General features: G+C 39.7%; 1 protein-coding gene across 1 annotated transcript in view; it reads right to left on the bottom strand.

The window, feature by feature from the left end:
- Positions 1-19,863, bottom strand: part of LAMA3 (laminin subunit alpha 3) — a 205,890-nt gene that overhangs the window by 22,533 nt on the left and 163,494 nt on the right. The window contains exons 48-65 of the mRNA XM_019541321.1: positions 18,636-18,686; positions 18,091-18,242; positions 17,441-17,551; positions 17,221-17,332; positions 16,719-16,886; positions 15,256-15,452; positions 13,716-13,832; positions 13,290-13,444; positions 12,075-12,216; positions 11,539-11,638; positions 8,739-8,855; positions 8,476-8,655; positions 7,559-7,701; positions 4,809-4,985; positions 2,711-2,862; positions 2,449-2,608; positions 2,063-2,196; positions 1,383-1,530 (exon numbers count right to left, since the gene is read on the bottom strand). Of these exons, the coding sequence (XP_019396866.1) occupies positions 1,383-1,530; positions 2,063-2,196; positions 2,449-2,608; positions 2,711-2,862; positions 4,809-4,985; positions 7,559-7,701; positions 8,476-8,655; positions 8,739-8,855; positions 11,539-11,638; positions 12,075-12,216; positions 13,290-13,444; positions 13,716-13,832; positions 15,256-15,452; positions 16,719-16,886; positions 17,221-17,332; positions 17,441-17,551; positions 18,091-18,242; positions 18,636-18,686 (2,516 nt within the window). The remainder of the gene's footprint in view (positions 1-1,382; positions 1,531-2,062; positions 2,197-2,448; positions 2,609-2,710; positions 2,863-4,808; positions 4,986-7,558; positions 7,702-8,475; positions 8,656-8,738; positions 8,856-11,538; positions 11,639-12,074; positions 12,217-13,289; positions 13,445-13,715; positions 13,833-15,255; positions 15,453-16,718; positions 16,887-17,220; positions 17,333-17,440; positions 17,552-18,090; positions 18,243-18,635; positions 18,687-19,863) is intronic.

Below are 19,863 nucleotides of genomic sequence, written 5' to 3'. Positions count from 1 at the left end.
AGGAGTGACCAGGAATAACGGTCACAAGCTGGCAGAGGGTAGGTTTAGGTTAGATATCAGGAGGTGCTACTTCACGGTCAGGGTGGCTAGGAGCTGGAACCAGCTTCCAAGAGAAGTGGTACTGGCCCCTACCCTGGGGGTGTTTAAGAGCAGGTTAGATGAACATCTTGCTGGGGTCATTTGACCCCAGTATTCTTTCCTACCATGGCAGGGGGTCGGACTGGATGATCTGCTCAGGTCCCTTCTGACCCTAGAAACTATGAAACTATGAAACCACTTCTGCCTTTTGATTTTGCTGACTTGGCAAACTGCCCCCAAAAAGGTTTTGCTGGAATTTTTCTAACTAGCACCTATTACATCAGTTAAATCAAAATGGCATTGAATAGAAATCCCAGTATAATTTTTCTTTCAGTTATGCTGGTGCAACTCACCGGCATCAATGGCTTTGCAACAGATTAATTAAGAGGGAAAGTTGACTTGCATTTTTAAAAAGTATGCAAACATGACTGTTATAGCTTTCAGGTAAAGCAGTTGCTTCTGTCATGTATGAATATGACAGAAATACCTAGTGTGATGAAAAGAAGAGTGTACTAAGTCCCTCTGAAAGATTGGTTGTTTGAATTACCAAATTTGTCTTTAACATGATGCATAATACCAGTAATATATTTTCCTTACACTTTACTGGGTGTATTCCAGCGTTTCTGGGATTACACAAAGTATCACTGATCCAAACTCTTCATAAAAAGGGCAACAGCAGTGATAATGACATCATATTATTTAACTTTCACTAAAACTAGTCCATCTTCCATCTCCTGCTGTAGGAACCTCCAATGGCTTTAGGCAAAATGAGATTATTTAAATCTTACAAATTATTCTTTATCTCCCATCTGTTTGAGGTATGTCTGGGGCGCTCATTACCATACCAGTTTCTTGTTGGAAACAAACATTTCTTATTGAAACAAAGACAAAGTTATTATCAACTCAACATATTGATTTAAACTTATTTATCTCATATCACTAACATTAAATCAGCTTATAATAACATTTGCCAGTCACAGTTCTCCCTACATCTATACATTTTCCAGGTTAGATATGCTACTGTCAGAGTGAATAATGGGATGACTCGTTATCATACAATAATTCACATTTTCTGTTCATTGCTATAATCAGCATCTATTCACTGAGCAGCTGCTTCTCAAATATGTCATAATTAATATTAAGTAGCAATAAAACACAGGATGAAATGTACTAATCCATTTCTCAGATGACTATGAAAGATACTACTGCAAGTGACACTTCAGTGTAGCTTCTCAATGAATGGTAGTTTTCAAATTATGTAGGATACACAATGCAAAAGGTATTTCAACCATTCTATGAGTTACCTGGTTTTCTGCAAAAAACACTATTCCTTCATCTGAAGTAGTCTGAATTGTCTGTTCATAGCGTAAAGTATGAGAATTTGGTTGTTCAGCTGTTACACGTGCATAGCCTGTTCCTTCAAAATACATTTTATCAGACTCTTCCCTGTATCTGTAAAAATGAAACATCACAAGTCAGAATAATGTGACCCTTGCTTGCTCCCATGTGTGCAAATCAAGAAACACTATAACTGTGATTTTTTTCAAAAAACTCCAGTCAAGATATTCAGCCCTAAGGGTGACCAGACTCCAGTGAGGACAAAATCCAATATAAATTGGAGCAAACTTTTCTTTGAATTCTATGGGATATGGTCTTTAGAGAGATAAACTCTGATTTCAAAGGCTTTAGGGATCAGTAGTCTTTTCTTATGTCATTTTAGACTATAAAGAAGCTGGGAACTATATGCTGCTGATCTGAGAAATTTAAGCATGAATCTGGGCACTATAACATTTGAAGTGAGTGGTTGTGGTTATGAATGCTGGCTTGCCTGCCTAGTGTGTTTCCCAAACTTTGAGTACCTGCAGTGATCTTAACTCTAGAGAAATTAATTGTCGAGTTGGATAAATACAAGAATGTGTGATGTAAAACAACAATACCAGTATGAATTTCTTATTGTAAAATACTGCTGTATTTGTAATGTTACCTTCTGCATGGCTGCACTTGCGTGGTATTAAGATTAAACGTTCTCCTGAAGTTGTACAGGCTAATGACGTTTTCATTTAGGTTGTCTAATTCAATGCAGCCTTCATAGAAAGGAAGATCTAGTTCTCTGGGAGGCTGCAAAAATAAACCAACCAAACCCTCTATATCAATAGCAATCCAATAATGTTTACAAACTACGAAAAAGAGCAATAATGTAATTGGTTCAAAGGTTCCAACGCAAAAATATTTTTCAGAATACCTGTTATCATCCAAAATGTACCATAGCCTGGACCAACTCAGAATTGCTAGCAAAAGAATACTCAATAGATAAGTCTCTAATTGCAGTGACTAAACTTCTGCATAAGCAAAACTGATGGTTCCAGTTACCGTAAAATTATCTGGGTATCCTCCAAAGTAAAATACAACATTGTCGGGATCCAAATTCAGGAGTGTGTGACTATTGTCACTGCTACTGTCAAAATCCCTTTTGTCTTTTGGACTTGCTGTGGCTGCTTTGACATAGTTCAGCTTGGCAAACTGGTAAATCCTAAAACAAAAGAGAAAAAGTAAAATAATAAGACATTTTATTAATACAGCAAGATTTAGATAGGATCTGAAAAAAGGGGGCAAGTGGACTGTATTTTTATACCTTTCAAATTTTACTCGATCCAAAATAGCTTCTTCAGGGTTACTCTCAGTTACTGAAGGATCTACTTCTATTTCAGCTTCATTGCCTCCCAGATTATAAACACAAATGAGACGACCATACCTTACAGCCATACCAATATAGTCCTTGGAAGCCTACAACCGGAAAAGCACAACAACAATTAAAGGAATGATTTATGTGAATGGTAGTAAAAAGCTAGAAAGTCACTTCAGGAACTTGACAATGCTTTAGATGATCATAAAAAGCTGTACTAATAATGCATGAAGCACAGTAATCAAATTTTATTAGGCTTACTAGTTCTAGAATGTATATTTGCAGATTCTTAAGCTGCACTGATTCAACAAAAATAAATTTAAATGAATTGAAGACTCCCTCATACTTGCATTGAATGAGGTCCAATTCTGGCTATTAATTTCAGTATTATAACAATAGTATTACAATAATTTTCATTTCTGGGGGCCTTCCCTCAGCGGTTTTCAAACCACTGTGCACATAATAAAGAGTTTAGTCTCATAGTGCCTCTGTGAGATAAGAAAGATGAAAGAAACAATATTGAAGTGCAACTGCTGCTCTGACATGCCTTAAAGCAATCATTTCACATGTGATTAACATTTCACTTCTCTCATATACTTCTCTTCCTAATTATAATAAGGAAAATTAAACTGTTGTCATCAAAAAAGACATTCTGAACCAGAAGTTCAGAAAGATAAGGTAGGATCCAGCACAGAATAACTGTGCTTAATGCACACCACATTTATAACAAACACATAGACAGATTTGGCTGAGTGTAAAAATGAATAGTTTAGGAACATAATATATAGTGATTAACATGTAGTTAGGAAAACTGATTAAGGAGATGGCATGACCAGGCACATGTTTCAAATATGTAAGTGAGGCAGAAATGAAGAGGCTTAGTGCTACATTTTGAATGAGAAGACCACTGTTAAACCTAATTAAGAAAAAAAGTGTTAATTATATTGTGCTAACATCTATGGACCTGAATCAGGATCAGGACTCCTCTGTGCTGGGTGCTACACAAACAAAAAGGCAGCCTAAAGAGACATTTCTTTAATACAGCCCATGGCTATAAGGTTACGGATAGTAACGAGATTAACTAGAGGTATCCATTAGTGGGAAGTACAGTAAACTCTACTGAATTTGCCCCTCCAAAGGGAATACAAATAATGGTGAAGTATCAAAAGTTGAAAACTGGGGGGAGGGAGGAGGGAATGATAGGATGCTGGTAGGAAGCTGGGCAAGCTGGTGAATTCAACCGGACTTAACTGTAAAGCGTTGGGGACTCTGATCAAGCAGGCCGGCTAGGCCAAGCATGTGAGTCATCATACCTGCTCCTGATTCTTGGTTAATGTGATTGCCCCATTTCTCTGCAATCAGATTGTCTGCTGAAAGTACCTCTCATTCCTTTGAAGCACACCTGCAGTTTCAAGCTTTGGGCACCTTGACACAGCCTCAGTCTGTTCCAGCAAACCTCACCTTTCACTACTCTCCCTGGCTCGCCTGACCGTGATCTTGGACTTCCCCTGAAACTTGGAGCGGCACTGCTCTCTCTGGCTTTCCTAGTATCCTGACTCACCTTGGCTTCCTTGGTGCTGATCTCAGATTTTCCCTGGAACTCTTGTACCAAGTCCCTGACTCTGGGCTCCTGACCTTGGCTTACATCTTGGAATGTCTCTTGGATTTCTCCTCTACGCTCCGCTGGAACTCAGTCTCATGGTCTCCACTCCACTCCTGATCCAGACCCTGACCAGACACTCTGCTAACCTGTGACCCTGCCCTGCTGAACCTCCTAGTTGCCCTCCCAGGGCCTATTTGCAGAACCAGCTGCCAATGTCCTAGCTGAACCCTCCCAAGAAGTGACAGAAAAACAGCTCAGAAAAAACATTTGTCCAGCTAGCTATTGGTCCAATGGGAGAAAGGCCAATGAATCATTCTTTCCCCCCACGTAATTCTGATTAAGATAAAGGTAATTCAAGTTGCTGACAGAGAAGAATGTCCCCATCTCTTGCTTCAAAATGTATTTTGTGTTTTAAGTGTTATTTAAATCTCAATAAATACTTACATCCTTATTACCCAGATACATCACAAACATATTTGAGCTCTGCAGTGTAGTGTCCAGCCTTGGTCGAGGTCTTTGGAGAAAGAAGGAAAGGGATGTGTAGCCTTTTAAATCATCAAGGTTGCTTGGTGCTCGAACTTCTACTCCAGAACGGCCATTGAACCTCATTGGAATAGCAACCTATCAGGAAAAACAAATTCAAGGGAGTAAACATTTTTTCTGCCAACAACATTAGTTCATGTCTGTCCTGAGTGACCTCTGGCATAGAGTTAACATAAACATACTGTAAATGAGTACCCATGGGTTACCACAACAGCACAAGCCCCAGCCCCTAAATCAACACAACAATATAGCAGGGTGGGAATTGTTCTACTCCCACTTAGCACTTACACAGCACTTTTTTCTTCAGACATTCACCAGTCAGCCCTCACAGCAACATCTCTATTTAGTAATTATTACCCTCATTTACAGATAGCCAAGCAGTTAGTACATCACAGCCAACAAGGACTGCCAGGGCTCAACACCTCTGGAAAAAATCACACCTCTTGCTTAGATGACTATGTATGGATCTAGATGTTTCACTTGGTCTTTACTACCTGTCTGGCATAATATTACATTGCTAACCACAATACGTGTCAGACATCTTGGTCACTTTTCTTTTGGCCATGGTTTTAGCTCATTCTTTTACACAGTGAGGACACATCTCAAAAGATAGATTGTCTAATCAATGCTTTTTTATTGGCACTATCGGTAAACCCACTATCTTTGTAGCAACTACAGAAATTGATTCTATGGAAAAACAATACTAGGAAAGTAATGTGTAACTAACTTTTTAAGACTGCATCACAGTTAGAAAAAAGACAGCCAGAGCTATGGGAACCAACATCTCTCTACAATTTGCCAATGAAAAGCAGTCACAATTGGAGAATATCTATTCTGAGGGTAGAAAGTGACTCCAAAGAATACCATTTTCTGCTAGAAGAAATGTCACCTCAACAACCAGCCTTCAAAAGAAGAGAGAAAATAACAAAAGATTTGTAGGATGGGATGCATCTAAATTGGCACAGCAGGAAAATTACAGAGCAGTGGTTTTCAACCTTTTTGTCATTTGCAGACCCCTAAAAATTTTGAATGAGGGTGCAGACCCCTTTGGAAACTTCAAATATTGGTGCAGACCCCTCTGAATTGTAAGTGTGGGTATTCAAATACTTTTCATAGTTTCATAGTTGGTAGGGTCCGAAGGGACCTGAGCAGTTCATCAAGTCCAACCCCCTGCCATAGCAGGAAAAAGTACTGGGGTCAAACGACCCCAGCAAGGTGTACATCAAGCCTCTTCTTAAAGACCCCCAAAGGTAGGAGCCAGCACCACTTCGCTTGGAAGTTGGTTCCAGCTCCTAGCCACCCTGACAGTGAAGTAGCGCCTCCATGTCTAGTCTGAATCTACCCTCTGCCAGCTTGTGACTGTTATTCCTGGTCACTCCTGGTAGTGCTCGGGGGAACAGGGACTCCCCCCCAGTGCCTGCTGGTCCCCTCTGACTAGTTTATAACAGGCCACTAAATCCCCCCTCAGCCTTCTCTTGTGGAGGCTGAACAGGTTCAGGTCTCTTAGCCTCTCCTCATAGGGCCTGCCCTGCTGCCCCCTGATCATGAGAGTGGCCCTCCTCTGGATCCTCTCCATGTTGTCCACATCCCTCCTGAAGTGCAGCCCGGAACTGGATGCAGTACTCCAACTGCGGCATGACCAATGCCGCATAGAGGGGAAAGATCACCCCCTGTACCTGCTCAAGATGCATTTGTGGATGCATAACAAGGTACGGTTGGCCTTCCTGACTGTGTCCCCACACTGTCGGCCCATGTTCATCTTGGCATCAATGATGACTCCAAAATCCTTTTCTGCCTCTGCACTGATGAGAAGGGAGTTCCCCAGCCTGTAGGTATGCTGCTGGTTCTTCCTCCCTAGGTGCAGCACCTTGCACTTGTCAGTGTTGAAACCCATCCTGTTCTCATCCGCCCACCCCTGTAACCTGTCTAGGTCAGATTGCAGCCTATTCCTCCCTTCTAGCATGCCCACATCCCCCCACATCTTAGTGCTGTCTTCAGATTTGAACAGGGTGTGTTTTACCCCCTCGTCCAAGTCACTGATGAAGATGTTGAACAGTACGGGCCCAAGGACCGAGCCCTGGGGGACTCCACTCCCCACATCCCTCCAGGTTGAAAATGACCCATCCACCAGCACTCTCTGGGTGCAGCCCTCCAGCCAGTTAGTGACCCATTTGACTGTGTAGGTGTCAATGCCACAGTCCCCTAATTTTTTAATGAGAATGGGGTGAGAGAGAGTGTTGAAGGCCTTCCTAAAATCCAGAAAGACTACGTCCACTGCTACCCTTGCATCTAAGGATTTTGTGACTAGAAACTGTATGTTGGCACAAAGGTGATTTCTGTTTGTTTTCTGTCTTCTAAATCTTGTATATGGATAAAAAGATTAATATATTCCCCGGTCTTCTTTCACAGACCCCTTAGGCATACTCTGCAGACCCTCCAGAGTCCTTGGACCACAGGCTATGGAGGCTTCTCTGTCCATATATCCCTGTTTTATTAAAGGTGCCCATCAAGACACTATCTATTTATAGTGATAGTACTAATGAATTAATTCATGCATATTATAGCAAAATGTTTCATGGAGGAGATAACGAGCCTCCTTCTGTGCACAAATCAGTAAACACAAGGAAATGTGGGAACTGTTCATAACAGACCTTGTTTGCAGCGTCTCTAGCCTGTTGAATGAGCTCTCGTATGCGGTACACATTGTCAGATATGTTGCCTATGGGCATCAGCTGTTGGTTGATGCTCTCAATCTTGTTAAACAGATCCGGGAGCTTGCTTGTTAATTTCATTACTATTGGTGTGATGAGAGAGAAAAGAAATCATGGGGGAATGGAAAGAGAGGTGCACATGCAGAAAAAAATGTTTGTGGTGCCAACCCTCATTGTTTTTATCATAATCCTCATAATATTTGGTGGATATTTGTTTTTTTCTCTCCTTGTGGAGGAAGAAGTTTACATGAGACTCTCAGCTTTGATTTTTACAAACGTTTCTATCCCTTCTTGTTGCAGAAAAAAGCTTAAAATTGTGATGTAAGTACAGGGCACTAAAGTTCAGAAGCCAAATAAAGAGCTCAAATAGGATGGTTTTTAAATCAGTATCTTAATTTTTTACTCATAGTTTTTGAATACTCAGGGTTAGCAATGACCTTTACGATTGGTTACTGTAATTCTCACGTTTACTGGTAAATCAGGCTCACTGTTTTTGTAACCATGTATTTTTATCTGCATTAAGTAAACTGTCTAAAAAGAGAGGACATTTTTCTTTATGGTTTAAGTACCCACTTTCTTTAACCTTGATGGTTTTTAAAATACTTTTAAATTAAGTGTGCTTATAATTCCATATGCAGTTAATTTCAAATACTCAGTTTTATTTTACGTCATCATATGCAATTGTTAAAGATGCAAAAAAAGAGACAGCATGCAAGCTGTTTGTGCCGTCTAGGTTTGGATGGTCCCTTGTTCACACCATATACAAATTATCACTATCACCATGTTTACTAGGTTCATCAAATAGAGACTTGCTAGTGCTGACCACACACAATACAGATAGCCAGGACTGCACCCACCTGAGTTGTTTGCTTCTGTCAAAGCTTTGTTGAAGTCAGTGGTTTGTTTGCTTCCATAGCTGCCTTTTATTTTTTCTACATCTGCTTTAATTGGGTTTAGTTCATCCAGTACATTAGTAGTGACATCACTGGCATTTCTGACCATATTCTTTGCCTGGGTGATGGTGCTAGCTATGTCATCTAAGATGCATACAAAAGTAAAAGTAAAGACTTTGAACAATGGTAAAATAAAAGGAAGCAGAAGTGCTCAAAGAGTAACTGACCTCTGTTTATTCCACTGAGACTACTCTGAGAAGTAAGGAGATCACTCAGTAGCATATTCTTCTTCCCTTCAACAACTCCAAGTCTCTTTTTTACATCTTCAAGAGTTGGATTAATATCTGCAAAAGAGTGCATCATGTATCAGCTTCGTAACTTTTATACAAAACAACCTTAGCCCTTGTGATAGGTTTTTGTGTGGAACACCTACTGCATTTGTTAGCAGTGGCTTAGTGTATGACAGAGATAATCAGCAAAATTCATCCTTGCTGTAACTCCATTCAGTCTGTTGCACCTACATTTTTTGGTTTAGGAGACAGAGGGATGTAATGAGAACTTGGCACATACTTTTCTCATCCCTGTTATTTACCTCGTGTAGTATTATTGATAGAAACTATGAGGCATGAACAAACAAACATGTACCCCAATACAATTTAAATGGCTTCACATATTGTTGTAAACTGAACAAGAATCAGGAGCAGGCACATGAGCAAATATACTGGGGTAATTCACAAAATTGGTGGCTATCATGGCATCTTGCAGGGGATCAGACAGAGTATTACCTTAAGCATATGGTTACCCTGTAATCAACTGACAAATGAAACCCAAACAAGTATAACTTACATAGACTTTGACTGCCGATCCTTTCAAAAGTAATTTTCCACTGCATGGAGTAAAGTTACACTGGTTGAAGTGTTTTCATCATCTGTTTGCTGACAGATATTTTTGTTGATTTGGGGGATGTAAATGCTTTTACATGTCCATATGCAAGATGAAAAAATAAAATGATGGTAGCCCACAGTGTCATGGGCTAAGAGATTATAATACCACCACACTGGGGCATGGAAATTACAGGGGAAAATTACAAGATAATCTATATGTTGCAACATTTAGCTCTGTGTGCTTTCTGGGCGTGTGTGTATATAAGTGTGTATTCATCACAAACTTGTACAGGATGCCCAAGAGTGTATAACCATATCATTTTTTTTAGAGGGAATAAGTACCCCACTAAGAGTGATCCATCTTGAATGTTTCTTATATCACTGCTAGTACAGACAATAAGTATGGATCAGAATGACAATGCAGAGAGTCCAGTTTAACATTTTAGGTACATAATATGCTAATAGTGTGCATTTAGATCAGGAGTGAATGGCATTATTGCACTGTAGATTTTGCATGTAGTGCAGGGTACCTAACAACAAAGGGACAAAAGCTAATGCAGTATATGGTTCCACTTTTACTACAGATGATGGGCAGCTTTACTACAGTACCGTATGTTGCCCTGAAACGGCAAGAAATTATGCTACCTCCCCTGTGTAACTGTCACTCTCTCTTAGGATTTATATAAGGGGAAAGGAGCTTTAATTTTTATAGGAGCCCAACTGGTAATGGCTGCTTGGGGGGAGGGGGACGGGAGCTTGGTGGCCATACCTTGCTAAGTCAATGCTGCCCACTTCTAGAGCTGTGTATGCCTCCTTTAGGGATTTGGCTGCTGCCAAACATGGATGAATTAGACTCACTTGCCATATGTTCCAATACAAAGGATTTTCTTTAAACTTTTCAAATTAAGTAAAGTTTATAAACACCACTAAATTGCACACAAATTGCAGGGTGATGCATGCTTATAAATTACTAGTAAACAAAGGGTGAATGGATGTCTAATCCCTTTGCTATTCCACAAATGCCCAAATTTGTGGGCATGATAATTTGTGCTAATAGTCTGTACCACTTTTTTGTGACTAATAACTGTTAGTTTGTGGCTGCCTGTGTTCTCCAGCTGCCCTGGGCAGACAAATGCTCCCAGGGCTTCAGAGGCCTTATCCTGTACACCCCAGGAATCCCTCTGCAGGAAGATTCTCAGCCTACATGTACCCCAACTCAGAATGTGGTCTGCAAGTGCAAAGCAGTGAATCTGTATGGGATCCTCCCTCCGTGCCTGCACCTGGGAATTGCCGTGGAAGGTCAGGGTGCAGTCTGGAAACACAGAGTGGGAAACTCCCGTGGGACTGCACCCCTAAAGTACTGATAGTAGCAGAAGCCTGATCCTGCAGGACAACGGCAATGCCTGGTTTTGCTGATGCCACAACAAAAACAATGTCTGTTTTTAGCCTTTAAGTCTCTGGACTTTGGCAGCAGGAATCTCAGGAAACTGGGCTTTCTACTAGGGGTGTGCAAACCAGGCCATATTTGATTCAGATTCAGCCTGATTCAGGGGACAGTCATTCAAATCGCTGATTCAGATCACTGTCCTGATTTGATTCGGCCGAATCCAAATCTGAAGATTCAATTCTGATTTGGAGAATCAGTGATTCGGCCATGGATGCAACTTTATATGTTTTTTTTACATACCTCAAGGTACCGGGCACCTCATGAATGCTGAGATGGTGGGGTGGATGGAGCATCCCACAGAGTCCTGGGGCGGGGTGGAAGGGGGTTGCTCAGCAGTGGACCTGGAAGTGGAACGGAAGTGCTTCTGGTCCACTTCCAGGTCTGCTGCCGAGTGTGCTGTGGCCCCCATCTGCCCCACCATCTCATTTGCATTTTCACAGACCTGCATTTTACATTTTGGCTTCTGTTCTACCCAGGAGAACAAACAGCAACAGATTCTCCCTGCGCCTGAAGAAGGGTATTTGTGCCCCAAAATTAGCAAAGAACAATGTTTCCAACTATTTAGTTGGTCTAATAGAAGATATCACATCTACCCAAAGAACCTTGTCTGACCATGAACAGGGAAACAGGGACATTTAAATAAAAATTCCTAATCCTCTATCAACATGCCTGTCATTGTCTTGTTTTCTATAGTACCTTGTAATGTCCGTTGTGCCACCTGTGCTTGATTCAATAGAGTGCTGCTTTCAGCTTTTAATTTTGTAGCTTTGCCTGCTAGGTCTTCTCTCTCCACAGTCTAGTAATAAAAGTACAGTACAGAAAGATTAATTTTATAATTCCACACAAGGCAGAGGAAGAAATTAGGAATAAAAATTAAATAATAACATTCAGCCTACTTAAAAAAAAAAGAGACAAACAAAAAGTTTTCCCCAAAGAACAGGACTCTTTCCCCATTTAGCACAGCCTCTTGTCCTTAACAGCCCTCTTTGTTCTCTGCAGGAAATTGTCTTCTGTGCCCCTTGTCTTGTCTATAGTTTCAGAATCAATATCTAGACAATGGCAGCATCTAACTTGTGACTCCAAATTCAAGTAAATGTGCAAGAAAAGCATTTGAATGCAGATCTTGTGTAGGTACAACTAGCCAAGCAAGGTTTCAACTTCAGTGCTCAGCTGGTTGTAAAATCACCTGCTTTTAACATAATTACCATCATTTGGTTGCATTATGGACCTACCAGTAAAGCTGAATCAGCTGCATTTTTGGCTTTGTTAGCTGCTTCCTCAGCTGCTTGTACAGCATTAATGATATTTTCATAGGCAGTGGCAGCTTCCATAGCACAGCTAACAAGCTTGTCATTACTAGCATTTCTCTTAATTCTGAGAAAAAGAACACAATCATAAATAGTGGGCTAAAAACATAGATAAGCATAACTGTAAACAGCACTGAAATTAAATATTCATTAATTACTACCAATAAAAATATATTTCATGCTAAAAGCAGACCAATTACAAGGCATATTTAACAAAAAGTTCTAGGTTTCAGTGGTACATAGCAAACTTAAAATGATTTAAAAAGCTCCCTGGAGTTTCCCTTGGGATAGGATGAATATGGATAGGATGGATATATGCCCCCCATACCAGAGTTCCTGCTCACAGGGCAGGGCAGCAGACAGACAGCAACTTTCAGTTAATCTCTTGCTGCTAAACAGGCCATGGGGGCATAGATAGCTTAGCATTAAGTAGAGTAACTGTTGGACTGCTCTTTTATGAGCTAACGGACAGCTCAGTGGAATATGCACTCTTAATATGCAGTTCCTCGGTACTCAGAAACACTTAATTAGTACTTATTTGTAATACTTCAGTGACACCCCTACCCATAATCCCAATCTCCTGCATTGTGTCATCCCGTAGACTCTTTCAGGAAAATACAGGAAAATGTCCACAGGAAAAATAAGACTGGTTTTGAAAAAAATAAAACTGACAGGCCTTTGTTACGCATCCTAGACAGGCTCAGAGAGGGACAAATCCAATTTTTCTGACTTTTCAAGTGACCGTAGAAGCAAGTGAAAAAGATTAATATATACATGCAGTGCATTACAATTGCGCACATAATGGGCGCCTATACACAAGCAGTGAGGCTGCTCCAATGTGCTGTAATTACAGTATGTCAAAGCAAACTTCAAAGTCACATGTACCAGCATCTCTACACTTAAAAATGGCAGCAGGGGCACCTGAACTAAATCTCATTGAAAAAGATTTAGTTAAAGTGACCCTACCACCATTTTTAAGCACAGGGACATTCATACACAAGACACTCCAGGCACTTTAATTAGAGCACTCCAGGTGTTCTCGGAGCCACTCTAATTAAAGTTCTCCCCACCCCACTCCTGGAGCACATGTATAAATGCCCAGTGTTCTTAAACCATTCATTGACAAAAATAAATACATACTCATCCATTTGTCTTGCCAGGTCTTGCAAAAACTTGGCATGTTCCTCTGCCCTCACCACAAGAGGCTCTTTGCTGGCAGACAAGGAATGGTTCTTTAATTTTTCATTCAAATCCTTTCTTGCTCCATCTAGTTTGGCAGCTAGAACATCATATTCCTGTGGTTTATAAAAAGAAATCTCATTTTAATTCACCCAAATTCGAACTGACATTTTGTCACTGTTTTCTTAGGTTCCAAATGTGAAGCATTCCTCCTTTTCTTGTACACCTGAGTACAGCAAAGGGAAATAACTCCTTTTTCTTTGTATAGTCAGCAGTTTACAGGAGACAGGCTGCCCACTGATCCCACTGTATTTTGTTTCCATTTATAATGATACAAGCGGTTACTCAACATTTTTGTATTTAAAGTCACATTTTGATTCACTATACCTCTTTGCTTTTCCGCAGTAATCCAAATATGCTGTTCGTCTGAGACACAGAAGACTGGGTAGACCTAAGAAGATCCAAGACATCATTCTGTTGTCTATTCATCTCTGCAATCCGTTTCTACAGAAGAAGGGAGGGTTGCAATAAATTTAATCAGTTCAGCTTCTATGGGGGGGGCAGAAAAAGCAAATCTTCATTTGTCTAATCTAGCTAGCAGAAATGTTTGCAAAGCTCCCATCCCTGTATTATCTGCCTCCCTATCCAATATTGGTATTATCTGGGTGGGATCTAATACCATCTTATTGATATTTATGATATTTGGGAAGTTTATGGTAATGAAGCCCAGTTCAACAGACAGCGTGAGAAGCAGATTGAACCTTTTGTCAGTTATTAGTTCTTCACACTGCCTGACAGCACTGACCAACTGGGACTCTTTCTTCTCACCTCTAGAGTAGAGCAAAACAAGGTGTGATGTTATACTATACTTCTGTCTATCCTTCTCAAAAGTAGGAAAAAAAGATCCCCAAAGGCTCTCTCTCCTCTGAGCCAATGAGGGTTCTCCCCTCTCTGAAGAGGTCTCAGGGGAGAGTGAATGAGGATGCTTCATCTAGCACCTTGTGCCCAGCATCCCATCATAGCTTATCACAAGCTGATGACCATTTTAACCAGGTACAGGAAAAGCAAGTTAAAGAACTATACATGTACCTTCATCATTTAAGATGGCCTTTAATTATTTTAGCCATTTTGTCAGATGTGATGTCCTAGACAAACACAAGCAGTATATACACATGCACAGTTTTAATGTACAGTTGACAGAAACATTTCTAAGAAGGGTCCATTGACCTAAGTGAAAACCAAACTTTGCTGAAACAGTGAAGATCCTTTCAATCAAAAATACCATTTTCAAGAGAATGCACCCTAAGTAAGTTTATATTTCATTGCATTAACTCCACAACAAATCAAGTTCATTTATTTCTTAGATCACCTACAGGAATTAAAGGACTAAATACATTTATGAAAATCTGCACTGTATTTTAGCTACCTATGACAGCATCACAAAAAGGATTCTGAGTATTTTATCCGTAGTGTTTCCGACATGGCATGAGAGCAGATGGTACTTACACATCAGTACAAAATAACAACAAGCACTTATGTAGCCCTTTCCATTTTACAGGACAACTGAGGGAAAGACTGGTTAAAAGTATTGCCAATGGCCATGCAACAAAGGTCAAGAATTGAACCAGAACTCAAAGAACACAAAATGGATAGTTACAGCCAGAAAAGGAAGTACTTGGACAGAGATTATTCCAGTTCTCATTTATACCGACTCCTCTTTATTCTGATTTGGTAAAGACACGTTAAGTAAGAGCAAATTTAAAAGCCCTTTTATACTGTCATAGTGGTGGGAAAGAGATCTTAATGTAAATAGGAATTGGGCCCAGAATAAATACAGCTTGGCTTTGCAAGGCCAAAAGCAGCAAAGAAAAGTTATTCTGTCCAATTAATACATGCTTAAATATTTTTAAAAATAAAATGCTATTACCTTAATGCTGTCCAAGAGCACTCCATTTTCTCTGTTTAAATTCTGAGCCTGTTTAGTTTGTCCATTTGCCTCATTCAGAGCTTCCTGAAGATCACTGAGTTTGGATTCGTATTCATTTAATGAATCTCTTACAATTTTAATAAGTTCATTATTTTCCTGCTGGTGTTTTTGTAGTTCCTTCCTGACACGTTCCAGTACTGTGGGATTAGAATTGAAACAATTTTCCTCTGAATTGCAGAAGCAGAGAAAAATTAACCTTATTCTGCAGGTTTATACCTTTAGAATTAGGTAGCCCAGCCTTGTGAGATACTCAGCATTCTTAGTGCACGATTTAGTTGAGGATTTTGGGCACAGGGTAAAATTGTTGGGAAAAGTTATTAAGTCCAAAAACTACAACAAGTCTAGTAAAAACAAGTCCAGGTTTTGCCATAAGCAGAAGTAAAGGCTTTAATATCTGTTTTATAGGTTTTACCATGAGTATCATCTATTCAGAAATAAGTCATGGTTAAAATATTAGGAACAGGCCAAATTCTGGTCCAATTTGCAACTATGGCATATTGTTCCCAGAAACATTATCTGGGCTCTATCAGCAGCTGTTCTAAAGAAAATCCTTTCCCAAAAGAATGAGTAATGCCTACCCTGCTCAATGGCTATATCTCCTCTCTAGAAGAAGGCTCTGTGACCCTACCTTCTCAACAAAAGTCAGAACACAGAATAATATACAGGAAGAAAGGGCTGTTCCTGTTGCCTCATTAGAGATGACAGGCAAGTGTATAATGTAAGTATTGCCACCTAGGTAGGATATTATCATATGAATTAAGAGATAAGACTTTTGCCTTTGAAGGAATGGACCAGTTAGGCTAAAGATCCCCTGTTGTGGTGGGAAGGAGAGAATAGGGCAGTGGATGGAATTTTGTGCCTCTATTATGGATTTATTCCCAACAAGCCAGGATACATACTGTAACATGTTCTGATAATTTATATACCACAACATGCCAGACAGATTTCTCGTAGTTCATTTAGATATAATTTGCACAATAGATGTACAGATAAAGCCCTTTTCAAGGCATGATCCAACACTGACTGGAATCTTTCTATTACATTCACTTCAGTGGAGAGCAGATTCTCACTTCAGTGGGTCTTTCTATACCTGTCACAAAGTTGTAATAAAATACACCTGATATTATACTACATATTATTTGCAAAATAAACACAGTCTTGTAATCATGGACTACATCATAAGGTTCAAGCACATGGAAAAATGTGCAAGTTTGAGATGCTATCTTTACTTTTGTACTTCTTGACTTTTGTGTGCTTAACTGTATTACAGTGATAGAAAGCAGAGTGACCATTCCCCGCCATCTGCACCATCGCAGGCTTTTTTCTTTATAACCGCTTCCGTTTCACCCCTAACTGTAAACTGAATACAATAATGAGCTGATAGCTCAGGAAGAAGCCCTTACGGAGTTGAGCTTCTCTCCTCTCCCTCTCTGCATCTATTTGCAGTTGACCAAAGTTGCGGCTCCTCATCTCCCTCATCATCCGTTCCGCTTCAGCCTGTTCTTTGGTGGCATCCCCAAAGGGCAAAGTGTTATCTCCTCTGTTCATACTAGCTATCTGCTCCAGGAGCACTGAAAAAAAAAAGGAAGTATCACAGTCAAGCAGAGAAGACCTTTAAATCTACATGAGAGAGGGAAATCCCAAATCTATTAAAGCCAAATCTTGCATTACTGAGGTAAACTCATTCTGCATTAATTGCATATTGCTGAAATTAATCTGTTGTCTTTCCTGTCATGCTAGTGGAATTGTTCTGCATTTTGCACATCTGCATATTTTGGCTACCATTTTCTTTTACAAAGTGGATATCTGAAAATTTCTCAAGTTTAAGTTAATTAAAAAAGTTATAGGTCTGTTAAGAATATGTTTTCAAGTAAAACATGATACACTGGTAAAATTCATTCTTACCCTGAATATTGGTGATGGCAATTTGTACCTTTGAAAGCAAATCTTTTCCTCTTTGATTTGTCTCACCAAAATTATTAAACAGCACCTCGGCTTTCCTGTAATTCATTTCAGCCTATTATGTGAAAAAAAATTTAAGCAGTCAGCTTACAGATAGAATGAGATGGAAAATTAATATTTAGTTAAAAGTGATGATGATTTGTCACTTGATTTAATAAAGTACCTTTTCTTGTAGATTATTTATATCCTGGTTAAGGTTAATAAAGTCAATGTCTAGATCAGCCACTTTTGACCCCTGACTCAGAACAACTGAATGGTAACTGTGCAGCAAGGTCTGAAAATAAAGCAAAAATAATGTCCATGACTAAACCAAATATGCCACCCACACAAGGCTTAGTTCTAGAGAATGAATTAAAATACAGAAGGCCAGATCTTCACCTAGTGTAAACCAAGATAGTTTTACGGACTCTTGAGGTGATCAGTTCAATTTATTCCAGCAGCAGTTACAAGTGCAGCTGAAGGAAGTTCAGTGGACTAGTGGTGGTGCTGAAGACACTTCCACTGCCTGAAAGCAGCAGAATTCTAGTGGGGTCCAGAGGGCACAGACTACAAAGTGAAAGTGAGAGGCCTAGGACGGGACAGGGTTTTTGAGGTTCTTACAAGCCTCAGTTGTAACTTAAGGCAGTCTTTCCACAGGTCTACTCCAAGTAAGACCAGCAGCCCTATTGTTTTAAGTCTGTATTATGGAATCAGCAATTCATCCATATTTATATGCTGGCAACAGGTTGACACGAAGTTCTGTTGCTTGCATCCAACTCTACCTAGTCAGAATCCGCTTCTTGAAACCATGCCTTTTTTTTCAAGTCCATTTACCTTTAAGTCCTTGATGCGCGTTTCTAAGTGCCTCATTTGCTCAAGTGTGTGGGCACTTGAATTGACATTTTGCAGCTGAGACTTAATCAGCTGAAGCTCGTCACTCATTGTGTCCAAATCCTTCAGCAAAGTAATTACACAACTATCACAAGCTGAAAGAAAAGCAATGAGCAAAGGAAAACAATATCAATTGTAGATATTTTCAGCAGAGAACATTTCACTGAGCACACTAACAAAGGAGGTGGAATGAAAGCTCTTTGATATTTCGTCACCTGGTGCTACATGAACAAAGGCAAGAGCAAAGCCCGCAGTATTAAAAAAGGTGACCAAATCTACAAAAAGTAAGGCCTGTTTTGCTCATGTTACCATCCAGCATTTTTACCCTGTAATATAATTTTCCCCGTCTAAGTTTTTTACTGATTATTTGATAAGTTGCTGGTTACTGGCTTTACAGTTGTTTTTTCTACTCTATCACTTTTAAAACAATCATCAATCTATTGGCAAAGCCAGAAAGCAAAAGTCTAAAGCAACTGAACACTACTTACTGTCACAATCTTCATTGGGATCCACATCTTTCGGTTCATGGTTTAAGCATTCTGAAAATCAAAAAAAAAAAAATCCAGTAGCCAAGATTGTGACTGAAGTTTTGCAACACTAGTTTATTTTTAATTAAAAGAAGAACATTAAATTTGTCATGCTAGGCCATTAATATATGGTGCAGGCAACCACATGGGCAAATCTAGGATTTTGAAAATGGGGAGGGAAAAAGGAGTGGCGCATCATCACATTTAATACAACACATATTTTTCTCCAGTTACAAAGAAACTAGATGCTTTCCTAATATTCTAAGAGGCTAGCACTACATATGAATCATAGAAAATTAAGGTTGGAAAGGACCTCACAAGGTCATCTTGTCCAACCCCCTTCTCAAAGCAGGACCTCCCCAACTGTATCATCCCAGCCAAGGCTTTGTCTACCTGAGTCTCAAAAACCTCTAAGGATGGAGACTCCACAACTTCTGTGAGTAACCTGTTCCAGAGCTTTAGTATGAAAGCTTTTCCTAATATCTAACGTAAGCTTCCCTTGCTGTAACTTAAGACCATTGCTTCTTGTTCCATCAACTGCCACCACTGAGAACAGTGCCATCCCTCACTGCAACCACTCTTCAGGTAGATGAAGGCTGTAAATTAAATACACCTTCAGTCTTCTCTTCTCCAGACTAAATAAGCTCACTTAGTTCCACTGGTGTGGCTCCTATGGAACAACCTAGAAACATTAAAGCTTTATGTAACTGCAGAGGAAGGGTGATTTTAAAGATCTTTTCCCCTAAGCAATATGCAAACTACTGGAAGGGTAAATCTGAACCATGCTACAGACTTCAAAATAAGTTTTCAGCCACTTTTTAAAAGAATGTCAAAACAGAGATACACTGGACGTGGTATGCTATCAAAGGTACGAAAAAAGTAAAATGAAATAATTGACTTCTGATGTTAGTCCTTGGGCAAAGAAATGGCCTGAACTTGAGGGTTTTTTTGCTCTGAAAACCTACTTTCACAGAACAGCACTACAGTACTCCATGCTTAGTGTTTCCACACTAAATTCAATTACAAACACACTGATTGTTTAATCCTATGAATAGGACCTAGGCTCCGTTGAGGATATATAAGAAGGAAAGAGACTCTGTCACATTGTTGCTCATATCCATTGCTCTTGAGAGCTAGTGGGTGTAAAATATGCCAAAAACTTACTTCTGTCACAAGAAAAAGAAATGAT

Source organism: Crocodylus porosus, unplaced genomic scaffold, assembly GCF_001723895.1.
Source record: "Crocodylus porosus isolate Cpor-Errol unplaced genomic scaffold, CroPor_comp1, whole genome shotgun sequence".
In the NCBI taxonomy this organism is placed as follows: domain Eukaryota; kingdom Metazoa; phylum Chordata; order Crocodylia; family Crocodylidae; genus Crocodylus; species Crocodylus porosus.
Note: the sequence above shows the minus strand (reverse complement) of the source record. Positions and strands in the feature narration are given on the sequence as shown.